Below are 23,974 nucleotides of genomic sequence, written 5' to 3'. Positions count from 1 at the left end.
GTTGCAAACAAATCTAATGACTGAAATCAAACATAGAATCTAGTACTCACATGCTCCCGACCGCAACACAGCAACATGAAGCTAACTTTACCACTGACCCACATATTAAAAAATGTATGCTCAAATGTGAAGTGCATGGTTGATTTATTTGGAGACACTGAGAACAGACAAATCAAGCCAGCCATCCACAGCAGCATTCTGGGAGAAATCTGTGTATTCTATAAGGTCAGTAAACCACTGACAGTACTACAAAGCTCCCACCCTACCCCTCTTCGACTCCTACAACATTGCCACTAAGGTTGATACGGATCATTGCTTCAGTGGGGGGTTCAAACGCATATTTATAAAGCACATCAAGATGTCCTCACGCCTTCATGCACTCAGCAGTGTGTGTCACATTGCAACGCTGTAACCACTTTTTCAGCTAGTAAGGAGATGCAGTATGAAACAGTGATCAATGGGTTTTGGAGTCCTTTTATGTCTGTTTCATTTAAGAAAATAGAAAAAGAAGACTGGAGTGTGTGCGATGAGCACCACATAAAAAGGGTCCTGATGCCCTGACATTTGCGTACCTGCCATTAAGAGTTATTTACAAACACTATCACATTTTCATGAACGTTTAGAGTTCTTCTCATGACTAAATACAGGGTTTTTCTCATGGTGAAAAGGGGCAGATTGTTAGCACCACAAAATGCCGACCGGTTGCAGTATATTGCGTTATAGAGAAAGAGCAGGTTGGCCGGCCTTTATTGAGCTGTACTGTGATTTACCACTCAGTGAATTACACGACTATGGACAGTCTGAGGAGTGGCAGCTGCACACAGGATGTTGCTCATGACATGATGAAGGAGAAAAAGGTGATCTTGTTCAGGGGTCACCTGTGGTTATTTGGGGAAACATCAAATGGAAAGTGGCATGTTACTACATTAGCCGAAGTAGCTAGCCAAACTCATCAAACTATTAGTTAATCAAGTGTTGAATGGAAGTGATATATTATTATTAAGTGCCCGGCAGAAAAACTTGAGTCTCACATCATCAGATATAAAGGAACTATTTAAGTCTCAGACAAGTTCTGATGAAGCTTACAGAGGAGAGAATTGTCACAGAGTCTCCAGATGAAATTTGTCTTGACGTTGGTTGAAGGGTAAATCACTAGAGATGTACAAAACTTGAATTTTGGGCAGTTGAAGACTTGCATGCAACTTCCGAAATGGAATTTGGAACTTTTGATCAACATAAGTCAGTAGGTGTGGGAGTCAATCCTGTGATATATACTAAAAATGAATGTACTAGCAAACTCATCTAGCAGAAGATAATATGTGACTACATTAAACTCCAACCAAAATGCAATCTTTTTTCGTATCTGGTATATGTAAGAAATGAATCCCCGGGCTGGGCACCTAAAGTCCCATTCTCAGGTAGTGCCTGAATGGAAGAGACTGCTAGGATCAAATTCTGAAAATAATCAATATGAATATGAAAGCTGACTTAGAGTTTGATGCACAAATCGATTTGTTCAATTTTTCTAACAGTCTTAGGTAATTTCACTGGTCTGGAAGATTGTTGGTACAAAAGCGCCATGGCAACGTAGAGGAAGATCATCTTTCAGAAATGGAAAAACTCTCAAATATTCACAACTGGAATTCAGAAATGGGATCTCTGGTCACACTACAGAGAATGATTTAACAAACAAGAGGCATACACGAAACAGGAACATATATGTTAAGTTTCTAGAAACCTATGTGCGATTCATGTTTAGATGGCTCTTCTCAGAAGTCGCTGGGAAACTAATACGTTGGGGTGTGGGAAACTATAGTGAGTATTGTATGGAAGTGTTTTGAATCTTAATTGACTGTGCATAATACATATGGCACATGTTGAGTTATGGACTTTAAGATTTTGTGTGAATAAGATATTGTAGATAAGGTGCTTAGTTGAATTTTAAGATTGAATGTAGTCTTAATGGTTGTTTGCACTGTTTATAATCTCAATAAAGCATTCCAAAAGAAAAAAGAAGGGCATTCTAAGCTAGCAACGCAAGATTTACCAAGGGCGCCTTAAGAAATAATCCTAAAATTCACGGAGGTTTTGGCAATGTTCACTGATCTGAAGCGGTAGGTTTGCCAAGAAATAACTACTTAAATTGATCAAATGGTAATGTACTACACCAAGGTTTCAGGCTAGTTGTATTACATGTTGTTTCAATCAGTTTAGGGTCATATCAGGATTAAGTAGTGTGTTTATGATGGGTTGTATTTTATTGATGTGTGATGGTTTTATATATAATTGAAGAAGGACAACAGATGTAACATGTTTCTTTTCATAAAGGTTTGTATTAAATACAAAAATAAAAAATAAAAATAGGGCCATGCAATACAAACGGTTAGGTGTGAATGTCTATTTTAACAAAGTCAATAAAAGAAAGAAAATGACAAAAAATATAATTATAAACATATTGTTGAATACACTCATTAATGATTGGCTTTTGTTCAACCAAAATAAAGGAACCTTTAGTTCATTGCAAACCCCCTGGTGCCCTAAATTACTATATTTGCGGACTCATCTTGTTTTAACCTCTACAAATCAGGTACTCACCAGCAACATCCAGGGGAAACTGCATCATACTCCAGGTCCAAACAGAAAGAATTAAATACACGAGCATTTGATTGTTTCTGAAATAAAAAGACACTTCAGAGATTAGGTCAAATGTAAGTGAAAGTTAAAGAACCATTTCGATTAATATATTTCAGCAAGCCTTGCCGTGCCCTGCTTCATAACTTCTAGGTGACATTTAAAGTTAAATAATGAGATATAATGGGGTTGATTAATGCATCCTTTACAAGTCTGTCCAAAAAAAACGAATCAATTCGGAAACGTGCAAGGAAGGATGTGATTACCAGTGGTTAATGAGGGCATCCACATTCTTCTCACACCACCTCAATTGTGAAGTACGTGGACGTCCACATCCTAGCGGCACTCATTACAACAACAGAACTATACTGCCAGTGTTTTGTTTAGTGGCAATAAGCATTAAACTATCCTGAATATATAAACATGTTCAAACGTGTTGCAAAGCAATAGTTGATATGAGAAAATTACCACATTGACATATTAAAAAAAGGGAAAAGGTATGGTAAATCATATCAGGTATTGAGGACACCTACACATCAGCGCTAAATACACTAATGTTAGTGGTATGCTCTCCGTTATCTGTTTAGTGTTCATGCCATTATGAAGCTGCTTCAAGGCTCTGACAGTATCCTAGTATGGCATATTGGTATGAAACTGCATTCAGGTCCTTGGTAGCCATGTTTGGGAGTGCAAGGAAGAGTAGGCGTGAGAGTATGAAGGAGTGATTGAAAGTTTTTCTCAATGTGTTTGTGTGATTACTAACTCGTGGTATTTCTGCAATGTACAGCATTGAAAGCATCAAATAGGGCATTAAAAAAAAACATTAGTACTCAGCGCGGGTTATGTTTAATAAAACAAACGCACACAGTAAGCCCACACACGTCCCTCTGCGTCCATTGCACGGGTTTTCATTGTTTTTTTAAAAATGTATTTAAGGCCACCATGGAAAGGGTGTCCCTTCTCCCTTTAAATGGAGGGCATTTTTTTTGTTGACTTTTTTTCCATTTACTTGAATGGCTGCCATAGAAAAGGAGAAGGGACTCACTACATGTAGTCCCTTCCCCCCTTCCATGGCTGCCATTTTCTTTGTTTACTGTAGCCACCACAGAAAGAGAAAATTGACTACTTTTTCCTGTCTGTGGCAGCCATTTGTTTTACTCTTTTTTTTTTCCAGCTGCAAAATGCAATGTGTCTCGCAGCTGAAAAATAAACACCATCAGTACCCCGGTCTAATGGGTCAGGGTACTAATGGGCGATAAGTGTTTGGAACGCTGCCAGTTCCTGGTCCCTTTCGCAGCAATGGCGGAGAAGACATCCCTCAGGGCTTTATTCACCTACAAGATGGCGCACGGTTTATTCACTTCCAGGGAAGCATCGCCACGTTCTAGCATTTTCCAAGATGGCCACCAGAGGTCGCACTGCTGGATTGGATTGGGACTCTATCATGTCCTCGTGGACACTATGAAACTCAAGCAGCAGCTGACTCTCGGCGTAGCTTCGTCCTAATAAGCTATACGCTAGTTTCCTTCTGTTCCTTCCTTGCTCCGCGGCTCTGGCCGCTCCACATTTTGCCATACTTGGCTCCTTGTTTCCTGGTTTCCGATCGCTTCCTTGCGGTCTCTTTTCTACTAGCCACACTTCATTTACCTTCATTATCCTTGACTAACTTCGCTCCACTTGACTTCTGTGGACACTTACTTTCTGCTTCCTGCCCTCTGCTCTCTGTGCCTTCCGCGTCCCTTGGCGCTGCCTTTTCTAGAATCTCCCTGCACTTGCATGCTTCTGATCTGGTCTTGGGATTCAGAAACAGCCAACACCCTTTTCCTTGTGGATTCTCCTGTTCGTGGAATACCCTCATCACTATGCTTCAGCTCCAAGCCAAAACATAGAATTGGATTGGGTTTTTTACCCCGCCTCAGGGTTTTTTCCCTTTGGGCTCAGCCCAGTGGGGACACAACTCCCCTGTTCCTATCAGGGAACTTGGATGCTAACAGGGGCTTTGTTCTACTTACGACTGCATTGAGACCAGCTGGACTTCACTTACTGTCACAGGTCAGTCTAGGATCAATTCCTTACAATAAGCCCCTCGCCTGTTGGCCATCACTGCATAAGGTAATGCCACCGGAGCCTTTGTTAAGGTCCTTGCTACAAGTGGGCCTGTAACTATGGGCCCCGGGGGCATTGCCTCATGCGCTAATGGCCCGGAGGCTTGGGGCTTATTGCCTAATTAATTCAAATCTGTCAAACATTGAGCCCAAATCATTATTGGTGCTTTGGTTTTATACTTCTTGAAGAATGGCAGATTCTGGATGCCGCAAAGTACGACTTACCATTTCAGAGAATACTACTGCCCTATAGTTTTCCATGTGCCTCACATTTACACTTAATAGTGAAATGGATCTTTGAATGGCAGTATGTCATGACAACAACTGCGTTATTCATCCCCTCTAAGCTTGCAGGTACACAGATTTGTACTGATATCCAGGTTCAGCGAGACACGTGATTTGGTGGCCGGCGTATTGCAGCATACATTTCTGCTGCCCTTGAGTCCTATTAGAAGCGTTAGGGAGTTGCGTTTGAAGATTTTCTGAACATTAGGGCAACTTCATCACCAAAGGTGGTCAAACAATTAATGTGTTGGTGAAGATACCCTTAAAAAATGGGGGCTGCAATGTGGGACCCGAGGCATTGCAAAACTAGCTTTCTGTAAGACAAAGAAAGTCTCAATGGCCATCAGACAATAAATCATGGTTCTCAAAAGAGTTTTCAATGGCAGGTCATGCATTAATAAGGAATGCCTTGAGGGCTGACCCAGATACAGAAGTACCAATGGTAGGAGTAGACTGAAACAGTCATACAGGCAAAAGACCAAGAGGAGGCCTCACTGTTGGTGGAGGTGATATGATTTTGCAGAATGGTAATCATCCTTGTATCATGGTGCAGGTAGGGCAGATGCAAATCCATGCACCAACTCCCACACCTCCCAAGCAAGAGCGGAAATATAAAATAAGAAATCTCTTAGTAAAGGTTTTTAGGCATTTTGTTGTTTGAGAAGTTGCAATGTTGTTTATAGATTAGTGCCCAGCGCAGGTAACTATAAATGAGACAAACGCAAGCCTTACCAGACGGTAAGCCCACTCACGACCTTGCACGTCCCTCGCGCCGGTCTTTTTCTTTTTTTTTTAGGCCACCATGGTAAGGCAGAAGGGACTACATGTAGTCCCTTCTCCCAGTTCCATGGCGGGAATTTTTTTGTTTATTTTTTTCTAATTACTTGAATAGCTGCCATGGAAAGGTAGGCCATTTCCCCTTCTATTGTGGCCATTTTCTTTGTTTGCTATGGCCGCCACGAAAGAGAAAACGGACTACATTTTCCAGTCCACAGTGGCCATTTTTTAACTTTTGCAATGCAACGTGTCTCACAGCTGGAAAAAAACACCATTAGCACCCCGGTCTAACAGGCTGGGGCACTAATGGCAATAAGCCCCTCGCCGGCGGGCAATTACAGCATAATGGTAACTACTCTTGTCCACAAATCTATCCATGGTTCCGCTCCTACCTATATAAACAATCTGATACTTTCCTATGAACCTCCTAGGAAACTCAGTTTGGCCTCCCTAGGACTGATTCAAACTCCTAAATCTAAGCTAGCCAACAGCCTGGGTAAGTCATTCCCTGTGCTTGCTGCAAAAATGTGGAACACACTGCCACTGGACCTTAGGCTGGTAAACAACTTATCTGTGTTTCGTCGACAGCTGAAAACTTGCATCTTTCACTGATTTGTGTCCCCTTCTGATTTGTTATGCTCTTTATTGTCCTGTTTTTCTTTCTTTTTTGTTGTTCTTGTACTTTTGTTCCGGCGCCCTGATGCCTGCAGGCTTTCGGCGCCTTATAAATATATAAACATAAACAAACATAAGGTAATGCCCCTTGGGCCTTCTTAAGGGCCTCGCTATGCTCGGGCCTGTAACTATGGGCCCTTGGGGCATTACCTTATGCGGTAATGGCCCACCGGCTTGGGGCTTATTGCCTGATTATGAACACAAGTAGAATATAGTTAGTTTTACAACTCTTGAGTGAACTCATTTTGCTGCACCTAAGAGAGCTTGAGTGCTGAATACACAGGCATATATAGCTAATAGGGGTATATATTAGAACATTAATTTTGTTAAGTTTTGTTTGTAACATTGAGCAAGGGTATCACCATTTTAAGACAAGGCCCCATTCAAAGTTGCACAATTTATTTGTTTTATTAAAACCTTTTCTTTGCACTTCTGGTTGAAGAACACCAGGCAGCCAAGACCAGGAACGGAAGGAGGATAGGATGGTGTTAACTGAAGCTGTGAGAATGTGCTGTTCCAGGACTCAAAACTAGATATGCAACAATTATTTTTGTTCCAGACGATGTTTGTTTGTTTTTTTGTTTGTTTTATTATTTATAATGTGCATCATACCCTAAGGTAACAGGACGCAACAGTTACAAGTATATGCAAAGCTTAGTTACACAAATATGTATACAGTTTACGTACAGGTATTAATTTACAAAAGTGTATATACAGAGGGTGCTTATTTACAGACATGGTTTACAGGAAAAGAATGTGCAGGCGGTTTCGAGATAACGATATTGATAACTAAATAAATACACAGAGCATTGATTTCCAAGTGCACAGGGATCCACGAAGTAACATTGCAAAAGATACATAGCTAAGCTGCATACACAGTGCCCCCAATGACAAGTTAGTGCCATTGCACCCATAGTAGAATCCATTGGTGAGACCAACAAATACAGGAAAATGTTTTTTGCATACAGCCTTCACCATGTTTTTCCTAAAACAGCTGTTTATCGCATTACCTTATTAGAAGACTGTGAACCTGTGTTGGCAACATGTATCAAGACAGGAAATGCAGAACGAGCCATTTAGAATTTAGCAAACAGCTGGGGTCATTGGGGCACAAGTATGGGAAGTGAGAAGGAAGTATCTGTTTTTTTCTGAAGCCAAGTTTGGATCACTCTGTTCACATTAATTGCTAATTCGACTGTCTCGGAGGGATCCAACACCCAAGGCCACCCAAATCAGTGCCAACCAGTAGCATTAAAACTTTTCATCATGGTTCACATGAAACCTGGCAGCCAATCAAACCGCAAGTTAAAGATGCTCATTGTTATGACATTATAATTGATGGTTTGCACTTGGGTGGTTCTGGAAATAGTGGATTAGCCAATGGTAGTTTTCAATGTACAGGGTTCTATAGAGTACTGATTAGAGTAGCCAATTACTATGTTAGAATATTACAAAATGTTATTTTTTGTAATTATGCCAATTGTGTTTTTTCTGCTTTATAACCCTTAGCCAGAAGTGGGCGTTTTGAGTTTCATTTGTTTGCTCTCGCCCGTTACTTTTGCACAATAAGGTAACAAGCTGTTTTTTCCTTGCACCTGGTGTGCGCCATTATTTTGTTTCATTGGACTGATTTTGTTGGCACTTATACACTTAGATGACTGGTAACATCCCTAACAGTATGGAGACTGTGGAGAAATTCTTTGATGTAGCAGGAGTAAGGAGGAGCGGGTCATTCTACATAGTTTGTGAATGTCTCAAAAGAGGAGGAGCTGCAGCTTTGAAAAGGCTTAAAAACTCTTTTAGGCCGACTCATACCTGCATCCTTCCAAGGTCATAAATTGAATACCACAAATGTAGGTAGAACTGATGGTAATTAATAACAACTGCTGCCTGTTACCAATCACTCTGAAACTGGAGTCGCTGGGATGTGGCAACACATAAAACACCAAATCTTATCCTGTAAAGAAGGGGTACATGTGAAAGAACAGAAAATGGCTCCATGTTCATATTAATTGGTGGCCTACACCGTCCAGCACATGTGCTAACCAGCTTGCATTAATAAAGTATGAGGGTGTGAAAGCTCTGCTGTGTACCATCATTGGTCCTCCACACTTTCAGTATCATAGAAGAGAAAGGCATTGACCAAGGAAAGAGAGAGGGCCTACCAAACGTTGGGTCCAGAATGCAAACAAAATCTTTTCCTCCAGATATCTTCTCCATATTTGAGCACAACAACAGTAGACCAGGAAATACCTCACAATTTTTTATACTAGGGACAGGCAAGTTAATACTGCGAACATTGCTGCTTTAGGGGGTATGCTTTACCATTATAAAGCTACCCTCTTCATTTCTAAGAGTTTCCCATGCTACAAATGGTATTCCAGGCTCTATCCGCATCAGCAACCACTGGAAAATGCTAAGGTAGATAACAAAAAACATTGTCCTTCCAGGTGTGTTTGGTCTGTACGTGCTTTGAAACACTTGTGTATGAGCGTGATAGAAATAAAATATCATTCAATCAATCACGTGTCTGTGTGGTGAGGAATTGATACAGGGATGATTTCATCACAAACTAAAATCATGATCTGTACTCCAGTGGCATGATGTCTGAAGCAATGTGGATACCACATATTTTAGCTGGGCCCCAGAGGTAAACAGTGCATAGCACGCCGCCTTCAATACACCCTTATTGTTTGCAAGCATACTCATTCCAAAAACACATTAGGAGCATAAGTACAGGAAAAAAAACAGGGAGTAATAAGCGAATGTAGAGAAAGTTGTTATGTACACAAGACTATGTCTGATCATGAGACCCTATGAACTTGGAGGTGGGAGCTTAAGGCAGCGTAAGGAAAGCGCACAAAATCCCAACTGAGTAGGAATTGTGAGTTCCGGGGCTTCACGGGCTAATAAACGGTCAGAGAAACGCTATATGTTTATATGATGTGGGCAGGAGGTATATAGGAGTCATTCAGCATGGCGGGGTAAGTGTGGGCAGTGGAATGTTGGCAAAAAAAACCGGCAGGTTGTTGATGTGAAAATGGTAATGACACTTCATTGGGATGGATTTTGGAACTGCATGGAAAAATATATTAAGAAAGGAAACATCCCACTTCCACCTGCACCCAATCCCCATGGGAGCCAGAATGTTTTTCCCACTTGCAGGCAGCGTCCTTGCACACCAGATTATATTTCCACTGAACACTATACGAAACCCCATTGAACGCCTTTAACTTACTTTGCCAGGCATGCTGGATGTGTTTTTTTTTTATTTTTAAAGAGGGAGTGTTTGGGCAGTCTAGCAATCTGGAGGGAAGACATTGGATCTTGACCTCAGCTTTGTTTGTTTGTTTGTTTGTTTTATTGTTGTGTATGTGCATTCCCATACAGCTTGTGTATATTGAATCTTGCCTACTCTAACTCCCATTGAAATGATTTACCTTGGCTACAGTCAACCAACTATAAGACACATGAATAAAAGCAGCTGACAAAGCAGCGATGTTTGATCATCATGGAAACTGTAAAGTCTGCCTAAGTGACTGTGAGCATTCAACAGAGTTCTAATAAAGAGTGTCAGCATTCCACCAGGAACTGTGTCAGCCCTGGACACCATGCTGCTGGAAAAAACACCTCAATTTGCATTGTTACCTAGGACAGCTTTTCCAACAGTATGGCGTCCATGCCTGCTAAACGAATGGAAGACAGCTGCCTCTCCTTTTGCTCTCGTAACGTATGGAATGTTGGCCCGCTAGTTCTTTATTAGAACCCTTTGGAGCATCCTTATAGTACCCAGACTCTTCAGTGAGGACAATAGATGCTTACGATTGATATCCACTGTTGTCAAACCATTAATTCCATCGCAGTGCACTTTCAGATTGTGTAATAATAATAAGTAGGTCCAGGATAGGCTAAAGGGGGTACATTTCCAAAGAATAAGGAGGGGGGCAGCTTATCTGGATCATATCATATCTTTTTTTCTTCTCTTTTGAATCCCGTTGTTATTTGCTAACTTGACTCTTATTGTACCAATTAATTAACTATTTTAAAGTGCCTTGGTGTAAGCGCTATATCTATCGATATATATTAAAGTCAAAAATGGTTTGTGGCGGGACTTGTGACAAAGCATTGTTCCTTATACAATTCCACACTGTTTCACCAATCTGCACCAAATGTTGCATAGTTCACTGTTAGGATCCTCTGGACGTTACTGGCTATGTGACATTTGGACACCCCAACCCTTTCCACGGATTTCTGCAAAAGTCAAATGTGTTTGCAGGTTTGTGGCAACGCATTGTTCCCTATATGTGTGCATTGGAAGTGCCAGGCTGTTGGGCTGCGACGCTGCTACTTCGTTTCCCTCTGCCTTTTTGCTACCTGACCGAGGTCGTAAGCGCGTAAGGACAAGAGGAAGGTTTCAACATTCCACAGCGGCGAAACGTTACTGCCGTGAGGACTTCGACTGATTATGGAAAATTGGACTTCATAGCCCAGAATCCTGTGCATGCTGTAATCACGCCCCCTATCCCTCCACCCCTTCAGCCAGCCTACTTACACTCGGGCACGTGCGCATTGGGCACGCGCATTGGAAGTGCCTGGGAAGTGTAAGGCTGTTGGGCTGAGACGCTGCTACTTTGTTTCCCTCTGCCTTTTTGCTGCCTGACCAAGGTCGGTTTCAATATTCCACAGTGGCGAAACATTACTGCCGTGAGGACTTGGACTGCTTATGCAAAATTGGACTTCATAGCCCAGAGTAATCACATCTTTTTTATCATATTCACTTTTACTTTGTGCTTACATAACTTGCGCATTACTGGTGTGGAGCTTTGGGTGTGGAGCTTCTGGGGGTGGGGGTGGTTTCCTCCTTGTTGTGCTGGTCTAGCTTGCTTACGATTGCGTACTATTATGCTTACGTTAGGTTCCCTTTTTTATTTTTTCTGCAGATCCTGTGCGTGCTGTGGTCACGCCCCCCTATCCCTCCACCCCTTCAGCCAGCCTACTTACATTTGGGCACGTGCGCATTGGGCACGCGCATTGGAAGTGCCTGGGAAGTGTAAGGCTGTTGGGCTGTTAGGATGTTGGGATGTGGGTGAGCCCTAGTTTATGTTTTACATCTTAATGCATTTTTGACCGCAGAGAGTCTGTGGCTCTCCAACTAGGCTGTTGTTGATTCTGTGTTGATGCAATTGATATTATCTCGTTTGTGATCAGTCTACTGCAGTATGTTGCTGCGTCTAACTCTCTAAACACTACCAAATTATTTCACAAAGCGCTTTCACTGCTGTTAATTGCGCTGAGGGTTAACGCTGTTTTACCATGGTAAACGGTCTGCGTAGCGGACGAAAACTTGTTGCCGTTATACCTAAATCTACTTTAACCGTTAACTTTGCTTGCACTACTTTGCCCGCGATGCCTGGTGTCCATTCTATTGCTCCTGAGGCTACTATAGTTACTATGTCCAAACAGCTAGTCCCGACTCAAACTGATGAAGTTTACACATTTTGCGCTCCTCTGAGTCTGGGAATACTGGCCCTATTGTTAATATGCTGACCGACGAGCCCTCACGGGTTCTTGGCTTAACATCCATAGTGTAGTCCTTATTGCTGCTGAAATATGTCACCCTAAGGTAACAAGTGAGGCGAAATGTACTCTCCCTGTGCAAGTAAATGCAACTCCAGGGAACCACACCATTCCTCAAGTTTACAAACATGCTTTAGGCTCTTTATCCCTAAACAAAATCTCGCCAATACGATGGGATGAGGATGAAAAACTGGACCGCACTGCTGAGAGGGAAACCATTAAAAGATTAATGGGAGTGGAGGGTCGTTTTACCCATCATGATGATTTTTCAATGCTTGCTCCTGCAATTGAATCAAAGCTAGGAAAGCGTATCAGGCTTTCTAATGAACCCTCGACTCCCATTACTCAAAGGAAATATGGCATGGAAAATGTTTTACTGTATAATAACTTGCCTAATTATTCATATAGCGCTCCATCGCGGAATCTCTCATGTAGTGATGGGCGCGGTATCGATAGTATTTTTACTCCAAGAATTTCATTGATACCACCTGCAGCTAGACAAAAATCAGCTTCCCAATATTTGAAAAACCGGAATTTCATCATCCTAAGAGCACTAACACTTTTGAACAATCATTGGCTCATCACCTATCTGAGGCTGAACCTTATAATAACGACCCTGTCCCTGAAACAACAGCCAGTCTAGAAGAGGTTCGAGTGAGTCCTGAAGCATTTCTGGTTCTCACCCGAATACTCAACTTACTGGACAAGGGCCACGAACAAACACATGGCGAAGTTAGGATGCTCCAAATGCAGATGTCCGCACTGATTTGTAAACTCAGCAAAATTGAGGGGATGCTATTTACCTGTGATGCAATTTCTGTCCTTATCCAGAAGCGTGACAAGAAGCCAGAGTCTCATTCTATGGCAACTGAGACTAAAACATTTGCTGAAATAGCGACGCACAATCCCCACAATGAGCTGCCTTCAGCCCAAAGTTTGGACTCACAACTCTCCCAATTTATTGCAATTAACACAGCTAAAATTGCAGAATTGTCAATGAAATTTGCTGCGCCGGGTCCAATTCAGTTCAGTTCACTTCTTGTTCCGAAGAAACTGGACTTGTAGGGCTAAATAACTCTCGAGAGAATGAGAACTTGATTGTTCCCTATACAATTTCACACCATTTCACCAATATGAACCAAATTTTGCATAGTTACCTGTTAGGACCCTCCAGAAATGACTGGCTATATGAGATTTGGACATTCAACCCCGTTCCTGGGATTTCTGCACAAGTCAAAATCTGTTTGGGGGTTTGTGGCTTGGTGAAGCATAATTCCTTATACAATTCCACACTGTCACCAATCTGGACAGATTTCGCATAGTTACCTGTTAGGACCCTACAGAAATTACAGGCTACATGACATTTGGACACTACACCCCGTTCCCAGGATTTCTGCACAAGTCAAAATCTCTTTGTGTTTTAGTGTCTTGACGAAGCACTGCAGTTTACTTCAGGGTGCAAAGCACATCAAGCGATAAGAGAATCGAAACCGCGACCTACAGGATCAGTGTTATCATATCTGTCTACAGAACCCGTTCGGAGAATGGGTAGTTCTGCTAGTAAACAAATAAAATACAATACTATTGCAGTCTAGCGATGGACTTGGCCAGCAGACCAGAGTGAAGTGCATTTCAGTTGGTGTTGCAGGAATCAACAGCCTCCACAGAAATGCCTCCATGCAGAGGCTGATCCAGCGCAATTGCATGCAGTTAAATAGACTGTTTTTTAACAGTGTCCCCACCAGCAGATAAAATACTTGCCTAAAATATGACAGTCCCCAGATTTGCCAATTTAGCAATCTTTTGGAGAGTTACTCCTAGCAATGGTTCAATATTAATATTCTGACCTTCTAGTATCCTCTTACTGTATCCCTTTGTTGTACAACCGTCCATTGTTTCACAGCTAGGTTTGTGCTATGTAAAACACAATAAAACAAAACATACATTTTGATGCATAGAAAAGTATAAGTCAAATATGAACGGTGGAACTGCAAGTCATGTAGTTCTCTACTTCTACTTATCAACTGAAAAAGTTGGCTGTTCCACTAGGAGACCTTCCTGCTGAGAAATATAAAAATCAGCTTATTAGTGTTTTTGACATCTTTCCTACCAAGGTTATCTGGTCTGAAAGGGCAGAATGGAGCATAGTATCAAGGAGGCATCTTTCTCATTGGATAGATTGACCCTTGAATGACATCCTTTCAGATGGCTATGTCGATTGAGGAACTTGGATCCCAAAACATGTTCTAGTAGTTTTGAAGAAATCAGCAAAATGGCAGCATGCCTTATATTCCCAGACAGTTTAGATTAAATCCAGGCCTTGTTTTTTTGTGGATCAGAGAAAATATCCCTTGTATTAAATATTTTTTACACTAAGCCTTCATTTAGAGAACAGTTAATCAAATATGGGGAAACTGTCAACAAATTAGCTTAAAATCTATCCTCGAAGTTATGATTCGCAAGTGGAGGTTCCAACAGAGCCACTGTCCCCTGAACTTTTGCGTGCCTTTCCTGTTTGGCAATCACAGTAACCCCCTTTTTTGAAGTTTTCAATTACTTATCGATTCTATACATTCTCCAGGTTATCACTAAACCCATGTGATGGAATACATAATTGTTTTCCCTTAAAGGATTTCTTGCATATTGCGTTAGTTGAAATAGAGCTCTAGTTGATACTTTAGCCTCTTTCCATTTCATTGGTCCAGTAATAATTTTTTCTTTGAAGTATTTCTTTTTGTGCACTTTTAGGGGTAAGATGCTGGGGCTTTCCCCTCCGGGTCTTTGTACTTTCACCAATGAAATTCTATTTGTCTCTTCTGCTGTTTCATGGCCTTTCACGCTAACAACAATAAAGGTGCATTATGAGTCTTAGATCACGATTGCAGAATATCAAGCTCATCTGCATAGTCATCATGGTGACTCCCTAAAATATGTCTATAAGACATGTCTATGTGTTTTTATCCAATATTTAGTTTTAATAAGGTGTTTATTGATCTTCTCCTAGTACCAATTGAGGACATTGCAACATTGCAATATACTTGGTGGTTACCTCTTATTTGACTGGATCGTCACGGGCAAGGGGATCCTAAACTACATGGACAAGAAATGGGACCAAACAATATGGATGTCATGTATGCTATATGTTGAAATGCTTCAGGACATAACATGCCCCTGATTGTGAATCAGTCTGGAAACTATTTTTACACATTTTAAATCCAAGATAAAATCAGGGGTTTTGCCATATGCGTGTATGTCCAACTCAGCCTAGATTTGAAATCTTTTAGGATTAACTTGCAAAGGACAACGCTGTCTCTTAGGATCACTACACATCTCACAATATAGCTTGTTGCTGCTATCATTGCCTCTCTGACTAGAAGTCACAGTAGCTATGCCAGATGAGGTATGTAGTTTTCAAAGCCTGGTGACTCCAAATAGTTAGCTCTGGTGTCATTGCCCAATCCTTTTTTGGAGAGCCATCTCACTGCATGATGCTTGATGTCATCACAGCTCACAATAACCCTAAATTCCAGCTATGATGCCTCGACAAAATGACAGAACCCAAAGCCAGCTTAATTCTCACAAAGCAGCAGGAGAGGTGAAGGGAATGCTTTTGTCCCTTATTTTCACAAACATACATGATTAGAATAAGCCCCAAACAAAGATAGCACTTCCACTCTGTACTTGCCACAGCACCTGCACCACTGATGAAGGCTTTGTACTGAACCAAAGCTTTTGCCCAACCAATTCCAGATAGGTTTTCACATTACATCTCCCACAAATCCCCTCTTAATGGAAAAGGTTAATATGTTTAGGGTATCTCCCGAAACTACCCCAGTTAGAGAGCTGTCCCTGGGAGCTGTCCCTGGGAGACATCCGCGTAGGGGACGGGTTATCCCACTTTAAAGGTAGCTCTCAACCTTGCTAGGATAGATGTGGATACAGTAGAAAAAGAAAGGAGCATTTGGAGCTGTAGGAAAGAGTCTACAGCAAGTACAAGAGGGTGGTTGTGAAGTGGGACGAAGTTGAGGAGATATGGTGGAGAGGGTGAGAGAACTGGAGTGGAATTTAGAGGAAACAACAGTTGGAGCCCAGGAAAGTTACTCAAGTAGAAGAGAAGGAGGATGTTACATTAGAACAGACTGGGAAAGGAGACACTAAGGGGCGAGTTACTTCAGAGACAGTCCTATCAGAGGAGGTTGGTGGAGGTGAAGTGAGGGTGGAATTTACATTCAGGCAGGTTGAGAGAGAGGAAGATAAGGAGGAGGTAATACCAGAGACTGTTCAATCAGAGGAGATTGGCGCAGATAAGATTGAAGAGTAAGTCATGTCAGAAGATGGTGATGCAGTTGAGGTTTGGAGGATTAACTACTAAAGGAGTTAGTGGGAGGTGAAGTCATAGTAGTTCATCAAGTGGTGAATGGCGGAGACAAGAAAGTTGGTATAGTCAAGGAAGAAGTCTTAAAAGTACAGGATGAGGTTGCATCTTGGAAGGCAGAGAAGATGAATCTGGTCGAAAGGTTGTGAGAAAAACTACACTGGTGAAGTAAGAGCTAGAGGGAAGTTATGTTAACCTACATCAGGAGGTAAAGCTATTTTGGTTAGGGGGAGTCACAGACACCTAGCCTATGAGTAGGAGGTAAAGGCCTGAGGAAATGAGGTAGGAGGCACTGTGAGGGGTTAGTAATACGAGGCAGACAACTGCTTGTAGTTTTCTCAGTATTTAACATTTTATTTCAAATGGAAAATTCAAATAAAACCTAACTAAGTCTAACCAGGGAATTCCCTACCTAGTCTAGGATCTAAGTCTCCCAGCATATGCAAAACTGGCCCTCACTCTAAACAGCAAAACAATCCAAACAAAGCATAAAGAACATAAATAAAGGATTGCCCAACAGCCAGTGTCTTGGATGACTTCTATCTGGCCTGTGTAGATGATCTCCCATGGAATGTCCAAAGTCAATTTCTTCCAAGAAAAAGAAAGTCTTAAATCAGTTCTTGAAAAGTTCCAAAGAAAGTTCACGCAAACGAAAATCCACTTGTAACAGTTCCTTCTTGGTTTGTTGAAAAATTCCCCTTCCAAGTTCCACAAAGAAAGCAGCACCAATTGTAATTCTGGATGACCTCTGTCCAGGTTGGAATGGATAAAGTTCAAGACAAAAGTACCACTTCTGCTTTAACAACAACTCTTCTTCTGAAGAGTCGTGAATACAATTTTTCAGGATGCTTCTTTTAATGAAGTTGTTCTCTCCTTGGCAACTCCCTTCTGCAAATGATACTGTGATGGCACACTCCACTGCCTCACAGTCTACTACTGCTTCGACTACATTCAAAGGAAAATGTTTTGACAAAATGATATATGAACACAGCCCTACTACTTCTGCTGCAAATTGATACTTTAAAAATATGTTGGGCAAATTTAAACAAGACTCTTCGGCCTCTACAGGTTGGCAAGGCACTCTTCCTTCTCTGCTATAAGAAAGGGCAGCCTCTTTGCCTCTCCTTTCTGTCTTGTAGCTACCACAAAAATCTGTCTTGGCTTCTAGACTGCTTCTTTGGATTCGGCCGAAATGACCGAATCCAATTTACCCACCCCACCAAAAGACCTAAAATACATACCATCAACAGTTCGGACTACAAAAAGTTCTAACCTTTTATGGTATGTATGTTTTGGTGGGGTAGGTAAAAAAAAAGAAAAGCAAAGGCTGCTGGGGTGTCCCCCGCAACACCCCGCTCACTATACTTTAGATTATAGTGAGCAGAGGTTTCGGGGGACACCCCCGCAGCTGACCCAAACAAAAAAAGGAAGAAAAGGCTGCAGGGGTGTCCCCAGCAACACCCCCCTCATCATACTTTACATTATAGTGAACAGGAGTTGTGGGGGACACCCCCACAGCTGACCTAAAAAAAAATAAAGTCTGCAGGGGTGTCCCCCGCAACAACCTGCTCACCATACTTTGCAGTATAGTGAGCTGGGTTTTGCGGGATACACCCGCAGCTGCCCGACAAAAAACTAAAGAAAAAAGAAAAGGACCCTGCAGCGCCGGTTCCCGATCACGGAAGTGAAAGGGAACCAGCATTGTAGGGACACCGTGCTTCGGTGTGAAAGGTAAGTAGGGGTGTGGGGGTGTGTTGCGGGTGTATTGGGGGTGTGGGTGTGGGCAGGGGTTAGGTTTTGGGGTTGTTTTACAAGGAATGTCCACATGCGAAATGTACGAACATTTAAGTATATCGTACATTTCTCATGCTGTTATTTCCATCGCAGACATTTCTGCCACAGTAAAACAACCCCAATTTGCTTCTTTCTGTCAGCTTCAACCGTCTCAGCTCCACAGATAACTGGTTAATTCTTTTTAATGAGCATGCAACTACCCTCCCCAGCTTTATGCACACATTCTGTTTTCCAGTAGTTACCCCAAAGCTGAATTGCCACTCTTCCAGCCTTGGATAACCTTGTCACCCTTGTATCAGAGTGCTTTGAGTTTGTATCACCTTCAACAACTTCAGAGTATCAGTGTTGAGATCTTAATTGAGGTGGTTTCACTTTATAAAGGAACTGTCTACTGGCTTGGGTAATGCTTGTTCTGCTCATGACTTCAGCAACGTCTACAAGTTTTAAGTATTTTTTCTGAATGTTACAAGAGTCAGTTTTCACTTCTGCAACAAACTTAGGTATTCAGAATTTCTCATTGATGATAAACTTCAGCTTACAAATTTGCGTTCCCTTTTATTCAGGCAGCGTTTTACTTTAATAAGGATCGGGAAACACAGTTTCTCATACACAACCTTTCTGTGACGTGAAATATTCTTGTAACACTTTGGGAAAGTCAATTACTACTTCTTTACCAATGACTGATAACTGTCTCCCCCTTAATAGGAGACACGCAGCATCCCTGTCATGGTTTTAAAGGCAACAATGGGAAAAGAAAGTTTTTGTTCTTATGCAAGCACTTTAACTTGTGTTGAAAATGTGTGATACAAATTCCCTTTGTTATTGAAGAATTCCTGTGACTGTGAACAACTTCACTCACTCCCACTTCTATGCGAGTATGAAACTGGCTACAGTTACCAGCAAGGTAATTCTTGTGCTTTGGGAGTACAGAGCTTCACTCACTGGCTCTAAAATGACAGCGTTTGTGGGCAGCTTCCACTTCCCAACTTTCTTACTTCTGCTACTACTGCTACCGGGTCTCGAGGGACACACACCCCTCTGCAGCACGGGTGTCTGGGGTCTGACTTCAATAGAGAGTCTTCTTTTCTCCAGCTTCCCTTGGCTTGCTTCTGCACATGGGCCTAGGGTGATTGCACGACTTCAGCTCTGCATTCACAGCAATTAGGCGCACCTGGAAAGACTGCTTGTTACTCTGAGTCTCTGTTGAAATCTGCTTGTCCTTCAGTATGGCGTGCCTTCTGTGGTCACACTTCCTAGTGATCTGCCAGCCTTGTGCTCTGCGTCTTCTTCTGCTTCTGCTCCTGACCTTCCTGCCCCTGCTCCAGCTTCTTTCTACTGCTCATTCCAGCAACAGCCTTTTATGCCCCTCAAGTGGGTTAATTGACTTCAGGTGCAGGCCCTTAGAGTTAACTGCCTGACCCTGTCACAGGCTTTTAGGCTTGCCTGCCTGTCCTTTAACTCTAGATGCCTCCTCAGCCCTCTTCTTCATCACAGTCCCTGAGGGATTCTGGGACATGTAGCCCGTGTTAAGGAATTTAGGTTTCTCTTCTTCCTTGAGTTGGCAAAAGGCCATTAGAAGGGCAGGGTTACAGGGAAAGTTAAAAAGGGATTCCTCCCAGTCTTCCTGGTCTGATTCCCCGCCATGTGATCCTCCCACAGTACACTACCCCCAGGGTCAGGATCAGACAGTGCGAGCCTTCTCCTGGCCACGTGAGAGTGGTCCCAGTCCAGGTTTCTAGGGGAAATCCCATCAGATTATCCACATTATTGGGCAAAGTACGATAAGTAGAATTAAGTGCCTAAATGGGTGAGGAATACTACATAGACATAACTAAAGCCCAAAGGGGTATGGAAGATCCAAATGTGATAGTTAAGGCCCAGAAGCGTGAAGGAGAGAAGTAAGAAAGGAAGAGGTGGGAGAAAAGGAAAATAGGGGCAAAGAAATCGACAGGAGAGGAGGGAGCCAGATAAGTGAAACGAAGGGGCCCAGAAGGGTGAAGGAGGATAGAGCGTTAGGAAAAGGGAGGCTAAATTAGTTTGGCAAAGTCTGTCCTTCTAGCTACATCCTCCTTGCCTCTCACACCTAGGGATTGGCCCTTGCCCAGGAATATTACCAGGATGTGAGGGCCAGATCACAGACGCTTTGTGATTAAGATATTAAGGCCGGGCAGTGTCCTGGCAAGAATTAGGGTGCAGGACCTTAGAAATCAGTGATTTCAATGATCTTGGGAAAGACCCTGAAATAACATTTAATTAGAGGGATTCACAGATCTTTATTTTGGCTAAAATGTTTGTTTGGTATGGAATCGTTTTTTGGATGCATCATTATCACCGTCAAAGTGTACTAGCTTTAACAATCAATCAATAAAATTTTGTTTCGGCAGCAGCCATAAAAGTACACACAAACACATGCATGCCAAATTAATTGGCAACATTCCAAAGGTTACAAATCAGGAATAAAAGATAAATCAATCATTCATGAAACGATCATACAGGTCTTCATCATGTACACACAACACAGCAAATTCATGTTAAAACCACTAGAAATATAAAAGAGCCTTGTACATATAAAACACATGATAAAATTCCCATTGTTACAAGGTTTTTGAGTGTGTGTCTGATCCTTCCAATTTCAGGGACCATCCTGATAATATCTGCAGGCCAGGTATTGAGCCTTGACGGACCGGTTTGCACAGTACTCCTGAAGTAATTTAGCAGGCAGCTGCTCCTCAGCATTTGCCTTGCATCAGTGAATAAAAGTTCTGAAGCACTTGAAGATAAATTTAACTCGCACCGCTCAGACCAGTCCAAGACTTCTTGCCTCAGCCCTTGACCTGAGCCTTGCATGCAACCTTAAATGTTCCCCTCTCGGTGCTTGTAGGAGTTAAACACCTGGCCATTTCCAAAGTGTAAGGAGAAGAATCTTCATAGTACATGGACTCCAAACCTCTAAGTGGTCCAACATCCACCATGATTCATGCTGGATATGGATGCCCGGCAGCCCCGTAGCCATTTACTGCGCACAAATAAAGATTCCTGGGAGTGACACCACCCACCTCCAATCTTAGCTACCAAATGAGCCACTGTCTGCCAACAGTAAAACTGACAAAGGGGCATCTACAATGCCTAACATCCAATGTGTATGTTAACAAATGCAATTAATGGCACTGCAAGCCAACACCACTGAAGCAAAATAAATAAATCACAAGAGACAGGAGTAAAATAAGTAAACGATCACCCCCCCAAAATCCCTCCTTTAATTTTGCCAATTAGCTGTACACCCCAATTGAGATTCTCCGTCTTGTAGCAAATACGGGAGTTAGGTATGCCGATTCGCCCACTTCGAGGAGGCAAGCAGAAGAGAATAGGAGCTGGATGTAAGCAAACCCAGCGTTGAATAGGAGCCAAGTTCTTCTATTACCTAAGTAATGAGTCAGTCCAGCCATACAGCCTTACTCCCGTCACGGACTGCACAGACTGCAAACACTCTTCGTCCACACTCCGCGGCCCGCTCCGTGGTGTGATGGAAATTATGTAGCAGGGTAGGCTCCTCCTCCCAGACGAAGGAAACAGCAAAAACAGCAGAAATACTTGATAGCTTAACGCAGACTGCACGGACTGCAAACACTCTACGTCCACACTCTGTCTTGTAGCACCTAGCACAGACTATGAACCAACTTGGTGATGCACACTATTACAGCCACAGTAACTTTGGTGCTTCCAAGTTCACTGACATAGGGCCATGTCTTGCATGCAATGAGGCTAATGACAGGATGGAGTATGTTTAATGTGTGTTGATGATAGTGGCAAGATTTTTCTTCTCATTTATGGCTAGACAGTGACCTGAGTAATTTATCTTTGCATTGAAGATAACCACTACCTAACCCACCTGCATGTACTCTAGGTGACACTGCTACCAACTGTATCGATATGTCCTCAGGAGATGTCTGTGCTCTGCCACTAATAACTTTTTGTTGGTGCCTACATTTAGATGGGTAAAATGGAAGGATCGTTCTTTTTCTGTACAAGTTGCTCAGCTGTGGAACTCGCTTCCCGTGGATTTGTGGGGAATGACAATCACTTAGACTTCAGACACAAATTGAAGACCTTTCTGTTTCCACCAAGAAGTAGGAAACCTTATGAGTGTTTGGGGTCAGGGGCGGGGGGGTTTGGTCACTGTGTACCCACTGTTTCAGCACCATGATACCTCCTGATGAGGTGAATGTTTTTGCTTAACAAGTGCTGTACTATACCACTGCCAACAGATGGAACAACCACTAGCAACAGCAGTAAGGTTACTTGTCTGCTACTCCACATGTAGAAGGGTAAAACATAAATAGGTGTGCACCTTTAAATTATTGCACCTACTAGTCCCAAAATAATAAAAACTTGACCCTCCATTCCTTCAAAAAATAACTTCCAAAATGTTCCCTATATTCTGCTTACAAGTTGTCCTGTCACTCCCTCCTCACCCTCCTCCAAGTGAAGAAGGTCATCAGTGCCACCACCCGCCCCAATTAATAAAGAACAGCTGCTGGCAAAACGCATTGTATACTCATGTGTTGCCTTCTGCAGTTATTAACCAAGTGGCAACAGTAGCCTATTGAGAGAGAACTGATGCTGCAGCATTACATGTTGGTTTATAGTTGTGGAAGTCAGTATCTCCAGTTTTAGAACTCACAATAATGCCGGCTTCCCTGTGATGATAGACTCAGCTGAACTGATGAGCTTCTCAGGCAAGGCACTCTTTTTCTGCCAGCTAACTCTGGTCACATACACGTAGACTGAAGGAAGGTACACTACACAGTATTCTTTCCTTTGGTGGTTAAACGCAGGACCATCCACGTGTCTTCCTAGTCGCATTTATGCTGCTGCCATTTCTATGCAAAATGCCTGTTGACGCTTTTGTCCCGTATTTTCACAAAAATACATTATTAGAATAAGCCCCAAACAAAAATTGCACTTCCACTGTGTACCTGCCAAAACAACTGCACCGCTGACGAAGGATGGACAGCTTTTGGCCAACCGGTCCCAGATAAGTGTGTAAGCAAGTATGCCCCCACTCTGGCCACAAGGCAGTCTCTGTCTGTAGCCAGACACTGTTGGCAGGAATTGCATCATATTGTACTTAAAGGCTGGGTCCACGATGGGTGGCAAGCAGTACTCCACCTTCTTATGAGTTGACAATCTATTTAGCTCTGAGAAGCTTCTCGATGTCCTTCCACCTTATTCAGTGTGTGTTCCTCCTCCTGGAAATCTTCTTCGCATTCCTTCTCTAAGATGCACTGTGTTCCATACTAAGGAAACCAATGGATGTGTTAAACTGACCTAGAGGACTGCCCAATAAAAAGGAAACATTATTAAAATCATGTGATAAACCATGAGATGGAGCTCAGCTGCCCAGTAAGCGACTTAGATATGCGTGCAGTAGATCATAATGACCTGCTTTGAAATTGGGTTCTATTTAGTTAGGGTTGCCTCGATCTGTTGATGGTGAGCCTAGTTGTGAACACTGTATCAGTCAAAATTTAAAAAAAAAAACGTTTGCATGGTATAATTGTTTGAATTTCGGCTGTACAAAAATTACATATATCTGAAAATTATACCACACAAATAATATGACTCGCCCCTCATATGCTACGTTACAATGCACCATTGTGTATTGCCATTGTGCATTCACGCATTCAATTTGACTTGCTCCTCCTATGCTACAGTCGTGCATTCAATAAGACTTTGCCTGTTTACTTCCATTTCA

General features: G+C 42.3%; 1 protein-coding gene across 1 annotated transcript in view; it reads right to left on the bottom strand.

Annotated features, from left to right (window-relative positions):
• TMEM26 (transmembrane protein 26) overlaps window positions 1-23,974 on the bottom strand; it is a 717,461-nt gene that overhangs the window by 58,094 nt on the left and 635,393 nt on the right. The window contains exon 5 of the mRNA XM_069611205.1: window positions 2,596-2,672. Coding sequence (XP_069467306.1) covers window positions 2,596-2,672 — 77 coding nt within the window. The remainder of the gene's footprint in view (window positions 1-2,595; window positions 2,673-23,974) is intronic.

This window comes from Ambystoma mexicanum, chromosome 8, assembly GCF_040938575.1.
Source record: "Ambystoma mexicanum isolate Mex_15411 chromosome 8, UKY_AmexF1_1, whole genome shotgun sequence".
In the NCBI taxonomy this organism is placed as follows: Eukaryota; Metazoa; Chordata; class Amphibia; order Caudata; family Ambystomatidae; genus Ambystoma; species Ambystoma mexicanum.
The sequence above is the reverse complement of the archived record's forward strand: the minus strand, read 5'-3'. Positions and strand labels throughout refer to the sequence as shown.